The sequence below is a fragment of the Pelecanus crispus genome, chromosome 10 (genome assembly GCF_030463565.1).
Source record: "Pelecanus crispus isolate bPelCri1 chromosome 10, bPelCri1.pri, whole genome shotgun sequence".
NCBI classification, from domain to species: Eukaryota; Metazoa; Chordata; class Aves; order Pelecaniformes; family Pelecanidae; genus Pelecanus; species Pelecanus crispus.
This window is the reverse complement of record NC_134652.1, coordinates 26,993,247-27,017,381: the sequence shown is the minus strand read 5'-3', so window position 1 is coordinate 27,017,381 and position 24,135 is coordinate 26,993,247. Positions and strand designations below refer to the sequence as shown.

Sequence of the window (24,135 nt, the reverse complement as noted above, 5' to 3'; positions counted from 1 at the left end):
AGCTTGGAAATCTGCAAAACTCCCTGAATTCTTGTTTTCCGCTACCATGTCAGAGCATTCTTGAAAGCAGTATTTCAGATTCTCCTTTGAATTCCCCATCACAGTCAAGCAGCTTCATTTACTTTAGTTGAAGGCAAGAGCTTTTGTCCATTAAAATGTTTTCTATCATTGTAAAAAAGATGAAAGCCTGGGCTTTTCATCAGTGTGCTAGAGGCAGTATTTTGAGGACATGAACAAATACAGAATAAAAAAACCCTAAGATTATAAAATCCTCATACTTTCAGTCTATGTCAACATGAGAAAAATGCTATTCGTATACCGCAAACACTTTGGCGTCACAGAGTAATAACAATTTCTCTCTTTTTTTTTTTTTTTTTCTGTGACAAAGGGATAGCAATGCACTTGTGTAATGTACATTCTTCTTTTCTAGTTTGTGCATGCATCAGGAAACTACAGAGTGAACATCAAATGTATGGACATTGATCTGGTGACAGGGTTTAAAAGCTTCTGGACAAAATGAGAAAATACTGTAACTGAATCGTTGCTGTTAAAGACTGGATTTTAAGAAGTATTCAGATACTAACTTTGCCAAGCATTTTTTAGTGTCAAGATTATTGAAATGGGAGATGATTCATATGAAAATCGTGCTCACTTTTTAAAAAGCCCAAATTGAATTTGTTACTAACCTTAAACATCTGGCCTTATAGCACCAGAGAGAGAGACAGTTTGGTTGTTCTAGTCTACCTTTCTATTACTGCAGGACCGCTAGCTATAGCATTTGTTGACCCAGTTTTAATTGTGTGTATATATATTTTAAAATACAGCATATACTTTATTAAATATACTTCCTAGATAAAAATATCCATAATGTTTTCATGAATTAAATGAAAACCAAAAGAAAATATAATAGAAATAATGAGTTCTATGTAAAATCCAGTACTACTGGAGGACACATGAATTAACAACCGGTAGTTTGGTGTACCTTTAATTTGTTCGGCCATTAAAGGAAAACTTTTGTTAGCCAGGTCTCAGTTGTGCTCTTGCTAATTGTGTTGCTACTCCCACACATGCATGTTCTTTGACTGTCAGCCTGACCTCAGTACAGGGGAAGATTATGGAGTGGTTCATCTTGAGTACGCTCAACAAGCATGTGCAGGTCAGTTGGGGGATTGGGCCCAGCCAGCATGGGTTCATGAAAGGCAGGTCCTGCTTGACCAACCTGATCTCCTTCTATGACCTGGTGACCCACCTAGTGGGTGAGGGAAAGGCTGTGGGATGTCATCTACCTGGACTTTAGTAAAGCCTTTGACACTGTCTCCCACAGTATTCTCCTTGGGAAGGTGGTGGCTCATGGGCTAGGCAGGTGCACTCTTTGCTGGGTAAAAAACTGGCTGGATGGCCGAGCCCAGAGAGTCGTGGTGAATGGAGTTAAATCCAGTTGGAGACCGGTCACAAGCAGTGTTCCCCCGGGCTCAGTTTTGGGGCCAGTCTTGTTTAATATCTTTATCAACGATCTGGATGAGGGGACTGAGTGCGCCCTCAGTAAGTTTGTAGATGACACCAAACTGGGTGGGAATAGTGATCTGCTCAAAGGAAGGAAGGCCCTGCAGAGGCATCTGGACAGGCTGGATCAATGGGCCAAGGCCAATTGTATGAGGTTCAACAAGGCCAAGTGCTGGGTCCTGCACTTGGGTCACAACAACCCCATGTAACACTACAGGCTTGGGGAAGAGTGGCTGGAAAGCTGCCTGGCAGAAAAGGACCTGGGGGTGCTGGTTGACAGCAGGCTGAACATGAGCCAGCAGTGTGCCCAAGTGGCCAAGAGGGCCAACAGCATCCTGGCTTGTATCAGGAATAGTGTGGCCAGCAGGAGCAGGGAAGTGATTGTCCCCCTGTACTAGGAATGGGTGAGGCCACACCTCGAATACTGCATTCAGTTTTGGGCCCCTCAGTACAAGAAGAACATTGAGGTGCTGGAGCGTGTCCAGAGAAGGGCAAGGAAGCTGGTGAAGGGTCTAGAGAGCAAGTGTTATGAGGAGCGGCTGAGGGAGCTGGGATTGTTTAGCCTGGAGAAGAGGGGGTTGAGGGGAGACCTTATCAGTCTCTACAACTACCTGAAAGGAGGTTGTAGTGAGGTGGGTGTTGGTCTCTTCTCCCAAGTAACAAGGGAGATAGGGCTCAAATTGTGTCAGGGGAGGTTTAGATTGGATATTAGGAGAAATTTCTTTATGGAAAGAGTGGTCAAGCATTGGAACAGGCTGCCCAGAGAGGTGGTGGAGACACCGTCCTTGGAGGTGTTCAAAAAACGTGTGGACGTGGCACTTTAGGACATGGCTTAGTAGGCATGGTGATGTTGGGTTGATGGTTAGACTACATGATCTTAGAGCTCTTTTCCAGCCTTAATTATTCTATTCTATTCTATTCTATTTGGCCTGAAAGTCAGGACACTTAAGGCTTAGTGTTCGCTTCCCTAACACAAAATTGTCCTGTAATGCAGCTTGAGTCCTTGAAGCAGGGGACATTTTTGGCCAAAGATATAAATCACTTGATAAATCTATATCTTGCACAACACTGCAACATATAAAGTTCACAGGTGTCCCTGCTTATGTTTACACCTGAATTATGCAACTCCCCCTATCTAATAATAGAGAGACTAATTGTAATGATGTACCTTTGCACTGTCCCTGGGGATGTATATTTCCACAGGTGTTTCATGGTAACTCTAAACAGTAGTAAAGTAAAAATTGTCCTAATCTAAATGTTGTCTTTATAGTCCTAAGCAAACAAAAACAAAACCAAAAATACCCCCAAACCCCCAACCCCACCCCCCTCCAACAAAAAGTAAAAGGTGAGAAGCCAGAATCTCAGTAGTAAAGAGTTGATCAGTTCTGCAAAATTTTCAATATGCTTTGGAATAAACCATATTACTTGAAAAAAATCATTCAAAATTAAAAGGAGAGACTGAGAGAGAGGAGAGAAAGCAGCAGACTGTAAGAAGAACTCTCAGGAGCAGACTAATTATAGCACTTAACTTGGTTGTGGGAGATGTAGCATGTTCCTCTTCCAAAGGATATTTAATTATTTACACAAAATAGAACATCTCAGATGAGAGGATTGAGAGAGAGGCAGTGGAGGTTCTCATGTTAAAAGACTGAGATTTAACGCCCTAATCTGATTTAAAAAAAAAAAAAAAAAAAAGCATCTTAGATAAATACCCTTCCCATTGGCTGTTCCAAAATGGATGGGCTTCCCATCTCTGATGAAATTCTTATCCCTAAATGCATGCTTCCACTGAAGTGTTGTTTGATTAATTGATCTTGGTTTTTTCTTAAAATATAATGCTTTTAAATATAAACAAACCTGTTTTGTCTGAAAATTTCCCGGAGGACAAGTTGATTCAGTCATTGTACATAATCATATGTATTAAAGCATTAATTTCTTGGGATTTTTGAGAAGAAAAGTACAAATTTATCATTGCAACCTGACATATCTTTGTGCTCATTCTTCTCCACTTTTTGGGTCATCTACCTCGTTAGAAAGGTATGGATCATATGAAGCAATATATTTTGACAATTGCTTTTCTCCTGAAGACTTTGACTTTATTGTTAGGTTTTAGATATGCTAAATTTTGTTGTACCTTACTGTTATAGTATATATTGTTATTCTTTATTCAAGTGTTGCAAAAAACTACAGCCATTTGCCAATAATTTACTGTGGTGGGAGGACTGTTGCTATAAATTTAGCACACAGTACACCTGGGAGTAAACTTTGAATGTGGTAACTTTTCCAGAGGATTTTTTAGTTTTAAAATTTCTTTTTTGTTTTAAAATTATTTCATAGACTGCACTATGAAAACTAAACTATCCTGTAAAAGTAGGTGATGTTCAACATCACCAGCTTTGTAACATGCAATAAATGATATTGTCAGTAACACAGATTCCAAAGCATTTACCAAGCATAAGTCTATATTCAAATTATCTTCAAAACAATAAATTTTAAAAACAGTGAGGTTAAACAGACATGTTAAACTCGTGCATTTCAACCATTAAAATGATTCTCTGTGGTCAAATTTTATTACCTTCTACTTGATCACTCAATGGGCTGAAAAAAATTCTGGTGGTGGGTGTTTGTTTTTTTTTTTTTTTTTTTTTAAATGAAATTTGAGATGTTCATATTATCATGTCTCTGGAAAGAGGGATATAAACTGAAATGACAGACCAAACTGATACAATTTGGCGAGATTTATGATAAATTACCGTTAAGTGGTACTGTCAAGTGTAGACTGCAAATAACACAGAAGAGATTAGTTTGATTTCTTTGGTTTTCTTTAATAACAATACTTGTTTCACTGAACATAATTACGATGCTATTGGTCAGCTGTAGCATTCCTGGGAGTTTATGGAGGAGGGCAATATTTCTGCAAGTTCATCAAACCTCTTGGTAAGAACTTAGCTCAAATGCTTCTAATCTGCATTTAATCCTTTTTTTGAAAAGGCATGTAAATGCAGGAGCTCCAAGATCTCTCTGTTTATGAACAATTTATGGCGCTCTCAAAACCAGTAACAGGCACACTCAGCTGCTTTTACAAGTACTGGAAGAGCTCCTTCAGGAGTCTTGGGGTCTTAATATAAAAAAAGTAGTTTTCTCAAGCTAACAGACTGAGAATTTTATAATTTAAAATGGTATTTCAGCTTTGATCGCTCAGTACCTCTTGGATTGCAGAAATGAAAAATTACAGGTTTTTTTCATAAAATCACAGAGGAAAAGAGCTCCTTTTTAAAATGGGCACTGTCAATTTGGGTTTTTTTCCTGGGTATCAGAATGCTTTCCTTAGACTCTGATTTTAACACAGTAAGTTTCTAGCCTCTGTGGTCTTGAAGAAACCTTTCAAAACATGAACTGAGCATAACAGAATGTACTGACTCCTATTGTTTGCAGGGAATCAAAAACTTTTAATGAGAAGTTAAAATTGTTACCCTCTTAAATGAAGGGTTAGATAGATATTTAGAATTCTGGGGCAATCGGGAGGAAGTTTTGATCTGATATCTGTTACATTTCTATATAAGAAAGTGTTTGCTTTAAAAGTGTAAGGCTTTTATAAAATGTTAAATTTTTGAAGGGCATTGAAGGACTTGATTTTTTTCAGCCTTCATTCTTTTTGGGTGGGGATTGGAAGAAGGGGTTTGCTTATCTTATCTTTATGCATCTATTTAATTGTTACTCTGTTTTTTTCCATGAAAATAGTTCAGAAATTAAAATTATCAATAACCTATTATTGAACTAGTTTAATATTTTATTTTTTCATATAATTAATTAACTCTGTGTAGTTCAAACATGCCTGTGCAGGTACCATCCAAAAATGTTTGCTGCACAGACTTGCCTTTTTTCAGATTTGGTTGGCAGGTTTGAGAAGAAGGTGAATTACTGACTACTGGTTTTTTGCAAATAAAGGGGCTGGGCTTAAGCTCTGTTGAATCACACAGAGGGCTTTGTTCTGGGAAAATATGTAAAGCGGTCAGCGTTAACACAATCTAAACAAGTGCTCTATATATTCGGTACAGTGGTCATTTGCTTCTAATCCACCAAGGAGCTTGAACAAAAATAAGACAGTTCGCTCTGTTAATGGGCAGCTTGTAACTCCTGTGTCAGTGGCAGAGCGCCTGTCTCAGGGTTGCCCTGTCAGTGCAAACTGTGTGTGTCACCCATTCTAACAAAGGCTTTGCTCATTCGCAAAAGCCTGTCCTCCTGGCCATGTTTTACGTTGTGGAATAGCCCTGCAGCATGTTCCTGTTGTTGATGACATCCTATTATGGCTCTTGTAGTTAAGAAAAAGCTGCAGCTTTGAAGTCAGGTATGTAAGCAGATACGGATGTGTGTTTGGTCTTCCTGGAAATATATATACCTGGAACCACAATAAAAAATCAAACTATGAATTGCAAAACTGCGTAAACAAGAGGTCTCCAAGGAATACATCAGTGCTGCTGGCAGTCACATTGATAAATCAGTAGGTGGACTTTCTGAGTCAGCAGTGTTCAGTTGCCTTGGCATGCTCTTACACAGGACTCTGTCATAAGGTTGTTTTGATGAGAGAGGGATTCTGAGGTTTTAGGCAATCAGCAAAAGGAATTTGAACTTAATTTAATGTTTGAAATTAGGAATGCTGAAAGTTCTTTCTTCCAGCTCTCTCTGGGAGTCAGAGAGGAAGCGTGTCAGCCAAGCTGTTGAGAAAACAAATTGTTTGTTAGTATTTAGGCTTGATAGTGTTTGTTCTTGTGCAGTGTCATCACCAGAGTATAAATATTTCTCATCTGCAGATTTGGTATAAGCATTTTTTAAGTGTCATTGGACTACATTTGATTCTCTTCTTGTTTTTTTTCTACTTTTTGGTCTTGTGCAGGGGGGTGTATATACAGTGAGCTAGTTCAGTGGAGTGGGGAGGTCACTGGCCCAGCCGAGGGGTTGATGGAATTTTCATTTGATACAAAACCAAGTAGCCCACCTGTCCTGCTTTTGGCTGGGATAGAGCTAATTTTCTTCCTAGTAGCAGGCATAGTGCTGTGATTTGGATTTAGGATGAGAATAATGCTAATAACGCATTGATGTTTTAGTTGTTGCTTAGTGCTTACACCAGTCAAGGACTTTTCAGCTTCCCAGGCTCTGCCAGGTGCACAAGAAGCTGGGAGGGGGCACAGCCAGGCCAGCTGACCCAAACTGGCCAAAGGGCTATTCTATACCATATGGTGTCATGCTCAGTGTATAAACTGGGGGGAGTTGGCCGGGGGGGCAGCGATCGCTGCTTGGGAACTGGCTGGGTATCGGTCAGCAGGTGGTGAGCAATTGCATTGTGCATCACTTGCTTTGTATATTATTATTATTGTTATTATTACTACTACTATTGTACTTTATTTCAATTATTAAACTGTTCTTATCTCAATCCAGGAGTGTTTCTCACTCTTACTCTTCCAATTCTCTCCCTCCATCCCACTGGGGCAGGGGGAGTGAGTGAGCGGCTGCGTGGTGCTTAGTTGCTGGCTGGGGTTAAACCATGACACCAACCACCGCTGGTGGTCCTTCTCTTTCACCTGCCGCATTTTCCTTCACTAAAAAGGAACAGCAGCAGTGTCTTTAGGGGAGGCTGAGCATCAGGGAAGTGGGTCTGGTGATGCAATACAATGGAGGAAAGGAGCTGGTCCTACACCTGGGAGAGAGAAACTTCTCATCCCACACAAAGACTTAAACAGTTCTTAGATCTAAAAAGTCTAAAAAGAGTGTGTTAAAAAGGTAATTTCCCCACATCTGGCTTTCGAATTTTCTGCTCTAGAATAGATTCTAGAAAGGTGACCTGTTTTAAAATAAAACAGATTTTTAATAAAGCAACATAGGACTGAATCTGTATAGGAGATTAATAGTAAGTAGAGTTTCAAGAGGGAAGGAAGGAAAGCACATGAAAAAATAAAAGGAGGAGGGTTTATACTTCAGTGGCATCATTTACCTGGCCAGAATCCCAGCCAGATTCCACACCACTCATTCAGAGTAATTCATGAAGTTTGCTGCTAGATTTGTGTAGTTCATGCAAGATATAATTTTTTTTCTTGCAACACTTAAAAAAAAAAAAAAAATTCCTTAAAACCCAATATGTACTTTCAACTTCTGCCCATTCTGTAATATTTTAAAATGTGAAATAAAACTGCATACTAACATAAAGACATGGAGTTGCAGCAATACCTCTTACAAATCTCTTTGGCTTGAATAGTATGTGATTACCTGGTGGTTTGTTCAGTTTTGGTTTTTGACAGTTTTCAGAATAAATGCTCTTGTAGCTCCTCAGAAAGAAAATATAGCCAGGCTGAAGCAAGCATGCAGAAAAGAGGGAAAATTATGTACCAACTGACAGTTATGAGATAGAACATAAGCTGGAGTTGTATGTTCCTCATTCTCCACCCTCTGTATTTCATGTCTGTGAATAAGACCACTCCAGAATGAAACTCAGTAGTCCTGCAGTCTTACACCTTCACAAGGGACCACATAAATCATGTGGGAAGGCAAGCAATTTTCTAGGTCTCCACCTCAAGAGGGTGTCTATAAGAAGAATAAGGACGCTGATGGGAGATATCACAGGCTAGCAAAGCCAGGTGAAGATGCAAAGACTATGGACCCAGAAGAAGGGATGACTTTGAAAAGTTATCTTTGAATTAAACTCTTAGTGTTATGTAAAAAGAACAACAAAAGCCACGACACCAGAGGGTGAAAGTTAAAAGACCTGACATAGTGTTGTTACTAGCAAGAGAAAAGTTCAGCTGAGGTAACAGTTGGTTTCAAGGCCAGGTTTAGCGGTCACTGCTGTATGTTTTTTAAAAGCAAGGGTGGTAAACAAGACTATTAGAGAGAATTACACTGGAAGTTGGTTCTGCAAGCCTTTAATCATATGATTATATGATTTTATCTTTAAACCACATTAAAAAGGCTCATAAAAAAGCTTTCAGTTTTAGAATTATAGCTACATAGCAACACAGGAAAACTCAGCGGCAGGAAACAAGTTTGCTGAGTAAATCAGTCTTCTCATCCTTATAGAGAAACTGCTCTTTCCATCCTACCCCTCAAAAAACAGAAAAAATATTCACCACAAGTAAAGGTTTTTTGTGTAAAAATAACTTTTTACCTTTCCTTGCTACATCATTGTCTATGTCACTGCTTGCTACATAATTTGCATTGGTCTTCAGTGATAGTTGCAGATCATTGATTCCATTTCATACCTCATGTAAATTTCTCATCGTTTGGTACATGATGTTGAATCATAATTCCAGATTAACAATACTCACAACATACCATCAGCATTTCCTTGATGATTACGGTATGGAAATCACCAGTGCCTGTAACTGATGGTATCAAAGGCTTCCGTGCCTTTCTCTGAAATACCAAAGTGTGAAGAAACCCCCATGTAGCAGTGCAGCCTTGCACCAAACTGTGAATCAAGATTTCACCTGTAGTAGCATAGAACTATACTTGCGCAGATTTTACATAAGATAAAAGGAAAATTTATGCTTATGTTTTTTTAAAGGAGCAGAAAACGCTATATGAATATTTGTTCAGTTTACTTCCAAAGTCCGAAGAAAATGGCTTTCTCACTATGAGTGAATGCTTCCCCATAAACCAAGATCACCACAACCCTGAACATTTGTCTACTTTAGGTTTAGCTGCTCCAGTGAAATTGCTAAATTTTATTATCTAATTACTTAGAGATCTCATATCTCATGATTAATGACTGTGTCAAAGAATTAATTGGTAGGCTTTTCAGTTCAAATTAGTCTAAAAACAAAAGAGCTCACATTGTCTGTATTTATGTTGCCATGGGAAATTGAGAGTTCTGATTAGAATTATATTTTGAAGTAGCCCCTGGAAAAGTATTATGCTGGTTTTATTTTCTGTTTTCAGATAAGTTGAGGTATATGCTCTTCGATAGAATTATCAGACATCTTGAGTCTGTACAGTTACTAAAATTTAGTCAGTGCTACAATTTACAGTCACTGCTCAGACTTGCTCCCTCTGTAGTTTTCTTTTGTTTACTAATTAAAGGCAGCTTTTTGTATTCACAAATTATCATCTAAAGCTGGGTGCTTAAGTAGATTTAGATTTATTCCTAATGATCAAAAAAGCCAATTTTTCAGTCTTCAAAGCAGATTGGTATGAGAGACGTTTTCCTGTGGCTATCAGTCAAAGCTATTGATTTTGGCAAAATGATTGAAGGGCAAAGAATGCCAGAGAAAAAGGAAGAAAAACATTTTACAAAGGTGACTTTCAAAAGTGCTATGTTGTTTAACTCCATCAACAATAGTTTTCCCCCTTCCTATTTAGCATGGTTTCCTCGCATTGATTTTGTTCATTGATGTCCAGTGTTTGATGTTTCATTTAATTGTTACAAGAAAGCTTCAGATGTAGTTGACAGTAAGCTGTACCTAATCACTGAGTTGATGATGTGACTTGAGGTACCACGAGCTCCTGCAAATCCTCATGCAAATCTCTGAAGGTATAGTGGTTCCTATTAAAAAGTCATGTTGTTGATGTCTACCTCTCTTTAGAAGTCTATGAAACGGCTATGGATTTTCCTAGACTTATAGTAGAACTTGACCAATGAATACGAGGCTTCATTCATTTGCAGGTATCAGCAGTTGCTATACTCTATGTTTGTTCTGGAAACAGAAGGTGTAATATTACAATTCTGGAAATGATTTTTATATTACAAAAGATTTAAGAAGAAACCCACCACGTTAGGTAATGTTAAATGGAAGATGAGAGCTGTAATGTTGAGTACTGCAGCAGAAAACTGTTTTTGCAGTTAATGAGATGCATTTAGCGGTGCTTCTTTTCCCTTCTGAAGACTGTGTCTTGTTTTCATACTGTCTTAAAGTGCGTTCCTTGACAAGCATTCAAATGCTTTTTTGTATGCTGAATGCTTTGGCCATTTCTACTTCATTCAGTCTTTTTCTTGAATGAAATTTCCTTAGGCTTTACTGAAGCCAAGAGCTTTCCATTTTTTCAGAGAATATTTCCACAGCTGCATCCCCCTTTGCTGTATGTGTGAGTTCTTGTGACTACGAACCTAGACAATTGAAAAGGGAGGTAATTGTTTCTGTGTTTGTGGAGTTGTGCTATTTTAAAATTTAGGAATAGTAACAGCAAATATGAGTAAATGAACTTACTCAACCCATTCAATCATAAAACCTTAGCAAGAGGAAGTAACCTCTTTTAATTAGTCCTTCTCAGATTTGCCTTTCAACATTTATTGACATGACTGTCTGTTGTGTAGGTTGCATGTCAGACTCTGATGTCCAAATGACTGAGGAATGTGAGGATTGTTTTTGTCTCCTATGCAATCTAGGTAAGGTAAACAGTATCATTAAATGTAATCCTTGAAGTGATCCACTCGCAAAGAAATGCAGTTCCTCTTAGTCATTTCTTATGACATGACAATAAAACTTGAAGTTATCATAAGAAGGATCAGGCCTGCAATTCTCCGAAGGTCCACATTTGCAACTTTATTTGTCCCTGACAGAAGTTGCTAGTGTTTTTTTACACCAAACTCTTATCTCCAGAAATATATTTTGATTTCAACATTTAAAAGCCACAGCATTTTCTTTACCCTATTGTATTGCTCTTTTCTGGCATTTTTACCACCATTCTTTGGTTTCCATCTTGTTTTTTTCCTTGACAGTTTCTTGGGTGTTCTCCTATGTTGTTGTTCAGTTAACAAATTGCTGATGGGAACTGGTGAGGAGTACAGTATATTGAAGTAAGGAGAAGCAGCACAGTGCAATTTGCTTGTTGTTTGGTTTTTTTTTGTTGTTGTTGTTGTTTTGTTTTAAACAAATACCAATTAAGAAATTGTTATGGTTTAGCCCCTGTCAGCAACCAAGCACCACACAGCCGCTTGCTCACCCCACCCCCCCCACCCCCAGTGGCATGGGGGAGAGAATCAGAAGGGCAAAAGTAAGAAAACTCATGGGTTGAGATAACAACAGTTTAGTAATTGAAAGAAAATTATAATGATAATAATAGTAATAAAAATTGTAATGAAAAGGAGAACAATGAGAGAGAGAGAAACAAAACCCAGGGGCGGGAAAAAATAAACCAAGTGATGCAACTGCTCACCACCCACCGACCGATGCCCAGCCAGTCCCTGAGCAGCAATTGCTGCCCCCCGGACAACTCCCCCCAGTTTCTATACTGAGCATGACACCATATGGTATGGAATAGCCCTTTGGGCAGTTTGGGTCAGCTGGCCTGGCTGTGCCCCCTCCCAGCTTCTTGTGCACCTGGCAGAGCATGGGAAGCTAAAAAGTCCTTGACTGGTGTAAGCAGTACTTAGCAACAACTAAAACATCAGGGTGTTATCAGCATTATTCTCATCCTAAATCCAAAACACAACACTATGCCAGCTACTAGGAAGAAAATTAACTCTATCATAGCCAAAACCAGGGCAGAAATAGAAAACTGCTTAATTTAAAAAGACAGCATTTGCCAGTATGGGTTTTTGGTTTTGGGTGGGGTGTTTTTGGTTTTGGTTTTTTTTTTTTTTGGTGTGTGGTTTGGTTTTTTTTTTTTTTTACATTTTATTAATTTTCAGTTCTGTATTGTGGTATTCCAGACACAGGAGTGGGTTAACTGTTGGCAAATGGTTACTTTTTACTGGTATAGACCTTATTTGATTTCCTCTTTGTTTCAGGTGATTAATTTCCCTGATGTTGAACCATAGATTATTTTCTAAATTAATTATACAGGTTCTGGTTATGATTTTGGGGCAACATCTTGCTTCTTTTATTCTTTCTATAAGTTAGTGCACTTTTGTGCTTTTCAAGATATTCCATGCACAGGTGGAGATTTTTTTGTGTAGGCACTATACCAGAAAGTGCAAGAGTCTTTGATTGCTTTTTCATCTCACTTACCTTGATCACTTTCTTCATCCAGAGGTGGGATGATGTATTATTAGAACAAAGAGTTCCGTCTGAAGTTATTTGGTTCCAATTCTTCATCTGGAGATAAAAAGTCTTCTGTCACAACGGAAACATAGGAACATAGAAACAAACAAACAAACAGATTAACTAGATACTGCATTTCAGGGTGTGACAAAATAAGCAGAGGCTTTTCTCAGGCCTAGCACTGGGGATGGGACTGAATAACCAACCATCATTATGAGTGCGGCTCTCCTGCTGTGTTGTATGTGGTAGGGGGACCATGTTCTAGAGCTGGGTTCTTTTGCCTTTGAGCAGTTTTGCAGTTGAGGTTGTTTGCGATTTGATTGTTTGATGGGTCAGTCCCTCAGTTCTCTAAAATGACATTCCAGTAGGCTCACTGGTGGCCCTTGTCTACAGTCAGACTATGAGGAACTTGAAAATGAGAGCATTGACAACTGGAAGAATAGTTTGTGGGTAACTGTTACCAACATAACTCTTTTGCTCAGTGGGACTGTAGAGCCAGTCATGCATCAGTGTGAGCTACGCTTTTACCAATATGCAAAAAGTGAGTTTTATCTTTGTTGACCTTAATGGGAGGTGGTTTGGATGACTGCTAAGTAATCAGGAGGAAGGACCTTTCAGGTTGGAGGAGAAAAAAAAAACCCCTATATAAATACACACGTGCACACACATATTTACATACGTATAATGCTATGCATTTAGCTCTAGAAAATGACACATTGTGATAGAAAGTACTGCTATTTTTTTGACTAATGAAATTAAATACTGAATTGGAAAAGTTGCATGCACTGTAATTGGTCATATTGCCAGGCACTTTCCCAGCAGAACCTAATTAACTTCAAGCTACAGAGCACTATTAACAGATGGAACTTTTTGTCTTGTGTTTTTTCACTAATTAGAAAATCTCAGTCTTTTCAAATTTATGGATTGAACAGAAAATTTCATTTTATTGTCAATATGTCAGTGGGAAGTTGAGGAAAAAAATCACTTTGATAAAGAAAGAAATATAAAGCTGAAATATTAACACATATTAGAAGCATGCACAGAACAGGACATAGCAAAGATATTTTCTTTTTTAAAATTCTTCCTCCAATGAGATTGGGAATGTGTCTGGAAAACAAAAGTGCATTAAGATACTAATTTCCTCTGGTTTATTTCCTGCTTTGATTTTTCATATTCCTGAATCTGGTGTCTACTCTAATGATTCCTGAATTTTGATCTCACAGCATCCCTTTAATAAGAAAGACTCTTCTGAATTTCAAGCAGTCTGCTCAAATGAGAGGTAGTCTGTTAAAGTGTATGTAAGAAAGTTGAATCTTTTATTGGGGAGAATAAAATGCAGCTGATGGCAGACAGGCTGAACTTGCTAATTCTGTTTTGTGTGGTTGTATTCAGAGGTGTCATGTATCCTACTCCCAGTGACCTGTTACCTTAATTACTTACTACAGTTATGAATAGTTAGGCAAGCTCACAGTGGTTCAAGCCTTTACCATGTGTCTTACCTGTACTTTTCAGAAAATACTAAAATTGTTGTTCTGATCCATAAGTTCAATATGTGGGAACTGAGTATGTGGCTAATTTTTCTTTTTTTTTGGTAACACTTCTGTATCTGCTGTATCTGTTTTCTCTCCAAGCATTTGTGTTTCTATATGTGTTATCACTGTTACGCAAATCTGTAAAAAGAGATGCATTAAATATGAACTGTATTTTTTAAGATATGTTTATAATAAATACATAATTTTAGTTTCAGTAATAAATTAGAACCCTACTGTAATGGGTAGTAGCTTAATGGGACCAAAAATGTAATTCCAGAAAGATAAACAAGCAGTTTATCTTAGAGATATTGATGCCTTTCTATTTAAATAAAACCCTTTAATAAATAAAGTCCCTTTGCTCTCATAGATGGTGCTGACACCGTTACATAGTATCCTACTCAGGCTTTCTATTATTATTGTGTCAGCAGTAGTGGTCTCAGCTGTGGCAGATCCATTGCAAACACCTGTAATGAAAGACAGCTGTTGCCCTAATGAGTTGACATGCAGTATCCTTGCCAAATGAAAGCAAGAGGGAGAATCGGAATCCTGGAGAGGTCAAATAATATGCTTTAGGTCACACACCACATGAGTGGCAGAACTAGGGACAATAACCAAGTCTTCTGATTGTTCATGATCATCGTCCAGAGCTCATGCTGACCTACTTCACTGCTGTCTTTTATTTTTAAAATGAAATCCTTGCTGTGAATTTTCCTAGAGAAGTTCACTGAGGCCTTACTGCCTACTGGTTTATCAAATAGTCATTTCTCACTCCTTTTCACCTCCTTTTTTGGATAAACTTTGACTTTTCTTGGTAATTGGTAAGTCTGTATGAGCTTTGCCAAAGGGGAAAATTTATATAGTGAAGAATCTCATAAAGCTGCCAAAGTGTTCAGTACTCTCTTTTATGCATATTGGTGACTAATTTAGTTACTCTAGAATTTAATAGCTGACTAACATTTTAGTTAACTCCTTGTGTAATAAAGGTAAACAAAATAAAAAAGCAGAAAGTATAATTGAAAGGAAATAAGTTGCATGCAAACATTGTCAAGTCTGGGTTTCTAAGAAGTTTTTAACGTGGCTATCAAAGTTGCAAAGTTTGGATTTAGTACTTTAATTGCTTCAGGCTCAAAACTAAGAGTTAGTAAATGCGCTTCAGAGTTGTGTGCTCTTGAACATTTTCTGACTTCCCTGAAAGATGGGGTTGCTCACTGTCTAGCTTGGGGGTGCTTAGTTCCTTCTACAATGGCATGCTAAATCCTAGCTGACATTCGAGGCGTGGAAGAAACGGTAGAAATCTGTTGTGAGGTTTGGGGCGGGGGGGGGGGGGTGGGGTGTGTAGGGTTTTTTTCACCCCCCTGCAAAATGGCAGGTTCAATACATCACTGAGACAGATTTACTAGCTAGCACGCTACCTGGCAGACACATCCCTTAAAATTTGTAGCTTAGCATGTATCCTGTCATCAACACCAGGTGCTGATTGTAGAATTTGCACTTTGCCTGTACTCACATGAGAACCAATGCGTATCTCTGCTGCTTCTTCATAGTGTTATGTTCCACCAAGCATGGCTCTTAGGCAGGGAGTGTATTAACTGCAAAATCTGTTTCCCTATATTTGTGAATAAAAGGTAAACAACAGGAAATTTCCCAGTTTCTTAGAATCCTTGTTTGAACTTTTTATTTATTATTTATTGCTGGTAAGAAGAAGTTGGAATCTTATTTTGTCTTTTCATTATTTTTATCACTTTATCTTTCTTTCTCCCCCTGTTCACCCACTTCAGCCCTCATTTGCTTACATTTCCTGGTTTGTTCTTGTAAGGTGGCTCACGACTACTGGCGCATAGTTAGATAGTTTTCTTTAAAGAGAAGCTGGCATTGTATGCAGTTGTTCTGGAAGACATTAAGAGAGCATTTCATCAATGTGAAATATGATCTTGCAAACCTGAATTGAGGTAGAATGACCTTCTAAGAGCCCCTGGAAATTCATGACCCCAGAGAGTAGATGGTGGATGTTTTGTACTTTTGCCTTTGTCGTTTTAGTTATGCATTGGCCTGGGAGGACCAAGTAAGAAGCAGAGGCAGAAAGACTGGAGACAGGTCAATGTGTTTAAGCCCAGAGAAAAGTCAGTGTACAGCTCCATCCAGAGCATGGTACTAGGTCCTGCTGATGGATTTTAAAGATCCTCAATCCTGCTTTACTCCTGGGGTATCAGGGTATAGTGGAAAAAATGTCTGTAAACAGAAATTTACTATTGATTGCTATAAAAATATATATAACATTTTATTTGTCTTGACAAGTCACAAAGTTCTGAAGACCGTTCTATTGGATGAACTAATATGAATTGTATAATTTAACATCATGCAGCTGCTTTAGTTTGCTGTGACATGTCCAAAGGTAATATTAATAAACATGTCTTAATGAAGTGCTACTAAAAAAAAATGAGTGGAGAACACTGGTTTTTAGAGCAAGAATCAATATTGCATTATAGTAAATAGCATTTACTTCATTTGTATTTATAGTAACCTAAGAGATATTAATTGCTCAGCTGTTTATATCAGCTGCAGTGCATAATTTCTTACCACTTATGGCTTTACCTACATGGAATGCTTTCTGAATTTTGTTGTTTGCATATAGGGTAGCAGTTAATGGGACGTCAGTTTAAGTAAACCATTTTGGCTCTTCTGTGGTCTAGACTTGCTCAAGTCTTACTTTTGTTAAACTGTAATAATTGCACACATACTGGTGCATATCCTAGAGTCTGCAAATCAGTGCTGGGACTGCCAAGCAAGGATTAAGTAATTCCTACTTCTGAAATGTAACTTGCAGCTGGTGTGTCCTTAGAAATGCAGGGTTTTGTTCCTAGCAAATCCAGACAAGTAAATTCTGTTTGTCTATAAAAGAAATACTATTGAGTTCCATTTTTATGGTTAAAGGAAGTTTGGTTTTTATATTTAAAGTATGTAAATTTTCGTTCAAATTACGTTGAAATCTGAGGCTATTGACATCTTACTAATGCAAACTTTAGTATTCCAAAATTAGTGGACCCTTGAGGATGTAGCTTTATGATCATAAGAAATAATTTGTATTCTCCTCAAGTAATTTGAAATATAAAAGCTAATTGGGTTTTATTTTAAAGCATCATATGAAAAAGCTCAATAGCTCATTGACAGACTTTACTGTATGGATGTAGAAATTAAAATTAAGTGAAATTCTAAAAATATTAATAATGAACAACTTAATATATTCTAAGAAGTACAGTAGGCTTAGGGTTGAAAAATTTGACCTTAGAATAATAAGAGTTTCAGACAGATGTTTCTGAAGAACACTATGCAACAGATTGTCATCAGAAAACAAAATAAGGACTGTCTGGTGCCCTGAAGTGTTGGGGGTTACAGGGTTCCTGAAGTTTTTTCTTTTCACTGTGTACTTTTTATTTTAACACTTAATGTTGAGAGGAATGTAACAATAGACAACTACTCCTTTTTTATTTCCTGCTTTACCTCTTGAGTTCTATGTTATTTTGTATGACTGATGTTTGGATAGTTCAATATTCTATAAGCAAGAATTTGCCTTTGAAACTTCAATTAAGTTCTGTTTCGTGTTCCACAGAACGTTCAGATGTTACAGGGTAACAAGAGATTGAAATTCCTGTGCCAGAGTTCTTACATTAGTCATTGTTGCGGATGTCTTAACTGTAGCCCTCCTCTCTAATGTGAACAGCCTTTCCATTTTGCCATGTTTCTTCAGTAACGCCAGGACATTAATTCAATGCAGTTGTAGGGGAAACAGTGCCACCCGTTGGATTATCACTATCATCCTTCTGTTACATAGGCCTGGTCCTGGAAGGTGTGCTGATCCCCTTTTCGGTTATCATGGCTTAATTATGATAGTATTTTCTCAATGCCTATACTTCCCTTGCAGTTTTATTATCTTGCTATAACCTTATTAGAATTTCCAGGTTGGTTTTTGGTTTTTTTCTTTTCTGTCCTTAATGTGGATGCATAAAGTTTGACTGCAGTTTGACTGCAACAGAGCAGCCAAAGCTGTTCTGGAGTATCTTGCTAGCAGTGGAGAGCAAAACATTTTTACAGTTTTCTTTAAGTGGATTTTGTCTGCAGTTTTTCTGACTCCTGCCTCAAAAAGGCATTGTACACTTTTGTTGAACTCTGTGGCTGGATTTTTTTTCTTTTAGGGAAGATTTAAGGTTATGCAGCTACTATTCCATGTTTTTCCCCCCTCTTCCTTCGATCAGATTTGTGTTTATCTTTAACTTGATACTAAGTGCTTAATCAGTGTAGTTGCTAGCATATGACTTCACATTTCTCAATCTTAAACAGTAAGTTATTATAAATTAAAAGATTCCTTCCAGACAGAGAGAAGTTATAACAGATGTGTAGCAATTACAGTGTTGTGCCAATTGCATTGGAATAATAAACAGAGAAAGCAAGCTTCTCCCCATGGCCTGGTTAACAAACAAGGCAATAATTCACCTACTTATGTGTTTTTTTCCTCCCTTAGTTTCTAGCTGCTGTGAGTTTGGGGTATCAGTCTGTCTATGTTCATACCTCTCTTCAAGCATAGTAAGTTCCCCAAAACAGGTCTTATCTCCTGTGACAGTCTAGCAAAGACTCTAATCTCAATCTAGACCTAAACTCAATAATTTTCTCCCTGGGTCTGAATAACCAGGTTGCATTCAGCTTTTTTAGATGGGAATACAGCAAAAAAAATGCATCTGAGACTCTATCAAATGTGTTTGTATAGCATGGAAGGGTATTAATTTTCTTCTTTTGATATAACTGTAACCTAATTGGTTCAGGCCCTGGTTTTTCCACACACTTGGTGTATCCAAGTTCAGCTCAATACCTCTGTCACTTAGCAAAGGTATAACATGTTTCTCTGCTAGCAGGATAAAAATGGAGTTTAAGATTCCATTCTCTTCTGATGCCCTTTCTGTGATTTTAGGGGATCTTCTAAATTGTAATGTTAGGTATGTGTTTTGGGGCAAGTGAAAAGAAAACAAGCCCTGATTTAAAATCAGATATGTATTGCAGTAGGGGAATGGTGTAGTTTTGCATACATATCTCACTGTTTGGTGTAGCATGGGAATCTGGAGCTTTTTGCAAAATTTAGATATTTGCATTTTAGTGGCAGTTATATGAATTGTCATAGAACATTTAAGGTCCTTAAGTGTCTTGGAAGATCTTACCCAGAATCTATGTAACACTATTTAAGCAGCACACTGATGATTATTGAGGGATTGCATATAACTAAAATGCAAGGCCTGGATACAGTTATGCTGGTTTTGTTCTAGAGGACTCCTTTGGCTAGCAGGCAATGACTGAATGTTGTGACCTAAGACTTGCTATGTGAAATGGAAAATAGAAGTCCAGGTTTATATGTGTACTTTGCAAAACTTGAAAGAATGAGCGCCGTGAAGTCCCAAACAGAATACAAGTTTAGTTTCTCAAATTTCATTTTCAGCATTAAATGGTCATTTTGTCATTCTTCAGCTCAAAACTCCTGCTATAGGGTGAATCTGTTTTGATTTTGGGTTTTTTGGGGGTTGATTTTTTTGGTTTGCTTTGGTTTTGGGGTTGTAGTTTGGTTTGGTTTTTTTTTTTTTTTAAGGAGATACCTGTATTTAATAGTGGTTTTGGTGGTGTTACTAGTATAGAAACAATTCCACAGAATGTAGGCTAAAATATCATCATTAATACTTGACTTTAAAGCACTTAAGATTGAATACCTTTTTTTAAAACTCATCTGGGTCAAATAAAAATTTTCACCAAAAATATAAACAATGTGTTCCCAGAACCCAGCACCTTGGTTAACTCTGTTATTTAAAAAAAATACATAAAGACTTCCCTTGAAATGTATTGATAATAAATAATTCTAGAGCTAGGCAACAGAGCAGATTTGATTGAGATCCAAACTGTGACTGTGTGTGGCTTGGAATACTGCAAGGGGTGGGACAGGGTGTGCGCAATCAATTTGATTCCCAGTAACTTAATTCAGAGAAGAACAGGCCTTGGGATCACTGCTAATCATAATTTGGGGGTTATTGCCAGGTGACAATCCACAAGTTCTATTCACCACATTAGTTTCTTATGAGATGGTGAGACTCTTACCAGGTGATACGGATTTAATAGCTTATTTCACCTTGCAACACCTGTCCACATCTGATCAATAATGTAGTTTAATGAAAGAAGATTCAAACTCTAGATGTTAACATTATCTTAGACTTAGGTAGTAAAAATGTTATTTGAAGAGTTTCATGCTTCAGTCCTTGCATTTGACTGACAGATCTCACTGATTTGGTTGATAATGCGTCAGATAAGACAACAGGTACTTCTACTCAGGCAAAATACTCTTTCTCAGACATTCACAAAGCAAAAAGTTATGGTCAGCAAGATCTAAAAGGTATGAAAAATTAATTTAAACTTTCAGTTGAATAGAATTTTTTTAACAAGTTGTAGTGATTACATGATATTAAGAAATTAATGACTTTGTTTCTTTTATTGGAAAATATGTGCATGTTTGATTTTGGCCCTGCAGAGCTACAGAGTTTGGTTATATAATTATACCTTGCTTCAGATACTGCCATTACAGCATTGAGTGATAGCTGAGAGCAGAGAAACTTCTACATTGTTGTTTCAGTAAGTCTACTTAGAATTAACACATTGCACATTCCCTTGTATTGCTTGCACTGTGACTGTCAGGCTACTTTCTAATACGGCAGTTTCAGAAAAAGGTCTGAAGCCTGTATTGAATGAAGACATTTTTGTTCCAGTGCTCATATGTGGCTTGAACAATTGAGATTGCCAACAAAAGTAGCAATAGTGGTGGTAGTATGCATTAGTTATGAATTCTTACAGATTAGTAAATCTGCTCAGTCAGAACTGGAATGACACCACTAGTTTATTTCACACATGCAGTTGTTTAGATAGTGTCTTAAATTTTAGCCACTTCTGACCTAAGAAATTGTATTTTAACTGGCAGTTTGAGGAGCTGCATGTCCCCTTAGTACCCTGGTTTACCCAATCCTGAGCGATCAGTTCTCTGGGTTTATTTTAAGGGGTGTTACTTCTAAGCGGCTACTTGAGATGTGCCTGCCAGAAGACTAAGGGACATTTTGTTTTGACTCTGTAGACCAGTAGATCAGACGAGTTGCAGGAGACACAATTTTCCCATCCTCAGTGCAGCAGACAGGAATCTTTTCTGATTTCTTCCAGAAGAATTGTATTCTAAGATACAAAAAATAGTTTATTGGGTTCATGTTTTCAGATTCCAAATTACCTGGTGGATGGCATTGGTCAAGAGACAGAAACTTAGAGTAAGGATATCAGAAATCTAAGTCACAATGCTTACACAAACTGTTGTGAACTTCATGATTCTTCAAGCCAAAATTTGAGTGCAGAAATTTCAGTTATGCTGTCCTGTGTAGATGCAGACCTACTTTGAGTAGGATGTGAAACTAAATCTTCCCACAACGTTGGAGAATCTTTGGGAGCCAGTAGAACAGACAATTGTTTTAGCTTTATGTTTAGAATAGAGAAATTAGAGACAGAGATATGATTAATACAGCTTCTGCTGCACTAGCCAGAAAAGCAAGTTCTACCTTGTTAATAAGGGCTGGATGCTAGACCTAACAAAATGATTTGGTCCAAAAACTTCAACAGATTTACAGGGGGGAAAACATTGGGACTACAAGGTGCTAGGGGTATGTATTCATCGTATCAAGCTATTGTTTTAACCTGTTTGAAAGTTAACTATAGTCTCAGTGGACAGGAGTGAAGAGTAAATACATATTTTTACAAAGCCTTACACTTATCCTCTGGATTTTATAACCATGTATATAAATGATATTCAGTCTAATCTGTCATTACTCTTGGTTTACCTACCAATGAGCAGAAACTTACTGCAGTCCTGAAGGACAGGTCTGATAAAGCTATAGTGTGTTTTGAATTCCATGTGGTAGGACTGCTTGCCATTTGAAATTAAAGAATAGAGTTTAGCAGAGGTTAGGATCTAGGACCTAATCGTATGCTGGGTTTCCCTGAGCTAGGATTCAGCTTGTTTATATCTCTTTCAATGCAAGAAAGCATTCCATGATAATAGTGTTTGAAATTAAAGTAGGAGTAGCTTTCTAAAGAAAACAACAGCTGAAATAAAAAAATACTAGTTTATGATTTATTTACCTTGTCTTTTCTGTGTGTAAAAGAATAAATATTTCACTTTAACACTGTTAAATAATGACTCTTTTCTTTTCTTTTGTAGGTTGTCTTAGTCTTCGCTCTTAGTATTGGTGCTCTTGTAATATACTTCATAGATTCGTCAAAGTGAGTATTCTAGTATATTTTCCTTTCCCTCCTTTCCTGCAGCAATTATACATCTTTAAATTGCTCCATTCATCTACTTCAAATCAGTGCTTGGTCTCATTGCCTGAGTGTGAAGAACTTTATAATAGTGCATGGTCTACCAAAATAACTCAAGAATGGGAGAAAGATCTTATATAAACTAGACGGAACACAGCCACATTGGATCCGTAGAATGGAGAGAAAAACTACTTTTTTTGCATTGAGATTATACATAATGTTGCAAAATTACCGTTTTTGTGTTCATTGGGCATATGTAGAATCTTTGAAATTCAAGACTAGGCTAAGAAATACAGGGGAAAAATATTTGCCAAAAAATTAGTTTGCAGGAGGAAAAAAGTGTCTTAGGAGACTGACGGGAACACTTCTGAAAAACTGAATGAATTAGACACTATGAGCCATTATATCTTGCATATCTGTTCAGATTTCCAACTCTTGGGTTTGATAGATTTCTCCCAAGATACAGTGAGCCAGTAAAAATCTGCAAAGCATCTCAGTATTTTTTAGATTTACACCAACATTATCATATTATGTTGTAGGTTTGGCCAGGCAATAGAAAGTTTCTTCCTGACCTTTTGTGGTACGTGATGGTTTGATGCAAACCAGTGTAACTAGGAATAACCTTTCTTTGATATCACTCATACTCCACCCTTGTTTTCATATCAAGCTGAACACTGTCAGTGCTGTAACAGGCAAATTGGTAGCCTAACACAGAAGAAAGCAATAAAAAGGCACTTAATAGAATATTATTCTGTTGAATCCAGTTATTTCTATGATTCTATGATTTTGGGAGGTTGATATTCTGAAGTATCAATAGCATTTTAAAGCTCTAGGACTACATATTTGCTGCTTTTCTCTAAACTAGTTTTAGGCTTGCCATTACTGCAATGGTTAAGACAGTATGCTGGAGTGACTCCATGTGAGCCAGCCTAACTGTCTGTGTAATGGCAGTGGTTATGTTCTAAAACAATACTTATGTGACTCAGAAAGTTAGACATTTCACTGTAGACATCTGTACATACTGATATTTAGGTAGGTGGCAACACTGGAAAAAGGTGTTCTTGAATACATGGATGTCTGCTCGACAGCGTGTGAGTTTCAAGCCATGCCTTTGTAGCCCAGGTGTGTCAAGCATAACATAAATCACTGAGAGATTTTCTTTGAGGAGAGGAGCCAAGTGGTGGGAAAACTCAAGTTCTGTCTTGAGTTCCCTTGAAGTGAGGACAATACTTTTTCTTCTAACATTGAAGTGAGTGTTCTCATTAATTTTAGCAAATTTTTCTTTAATATGTCACCACTGAAGCACATAAGGTGGTGCTTTTCTGAAGATCTTTTAAAAAACTTTTTAAAGCACAATGGCAAAGCTTCTGGGTGCCCAACATATCCAAGCCAAAAGTGTTGAATAGAATAAAACCTGTTTCCAATTACGTTTCAATTTCAGGCCAACAAAACAGAGCTATTTGTCAGGGCAGTTGTCTTTTGTGAAACTAATGGATTATATAATGATTTTTAGGCACTGCATTCTGGAAGCCTTTGTTTGATTGTTTTCCTCAAGTAGAGCAAAACTGACAACATGGGAGATTTCTCTGGGGTTCTTAAGCTTTCTGTGGGCCACCTAATCCATGTACTGCTACCAGCTTACTGGCTGCTCTGTTAATGGGGATAGAAAAGTGTTTTAACTGTAGGTTTCTCTGGGTTTTCAGCCAAAGTTTAACTCCCGGCTGCAGTTTAAATTCAAGCAAATTGAGCAACCTCAA

The 24,135-nt window shown here is 37.6% G+C and overlaps 1 protein-coding gene across 41 annotated transcripts in view; it reads left to right on the top strand.

Annotated features, from left to right (window-relative positions):
* The window catches only part of KCNMA1 (potassium calcium-activated channel subfamily M alpha 1), a 528,106-nt gene that overhangs the window by 224,607 nt on the left and 279,364 nt on the right, over window positions 1-24,135 (top strand). For all 41 annotated transcript variants that reach the window (XM_075717335.1, XM_075717316.1, XM_075717321.1 and 38 more), the window contains one exon: window positions 22,281-22,342. In XM_075717335.1, the coding sequence (XP_075573450.1) occupies window positions 22,281-22,342 (62 nt within the window). The remainder of the gene's footprint in view (window positions 1-22,280; window positions 22,343-24,135) is intronic.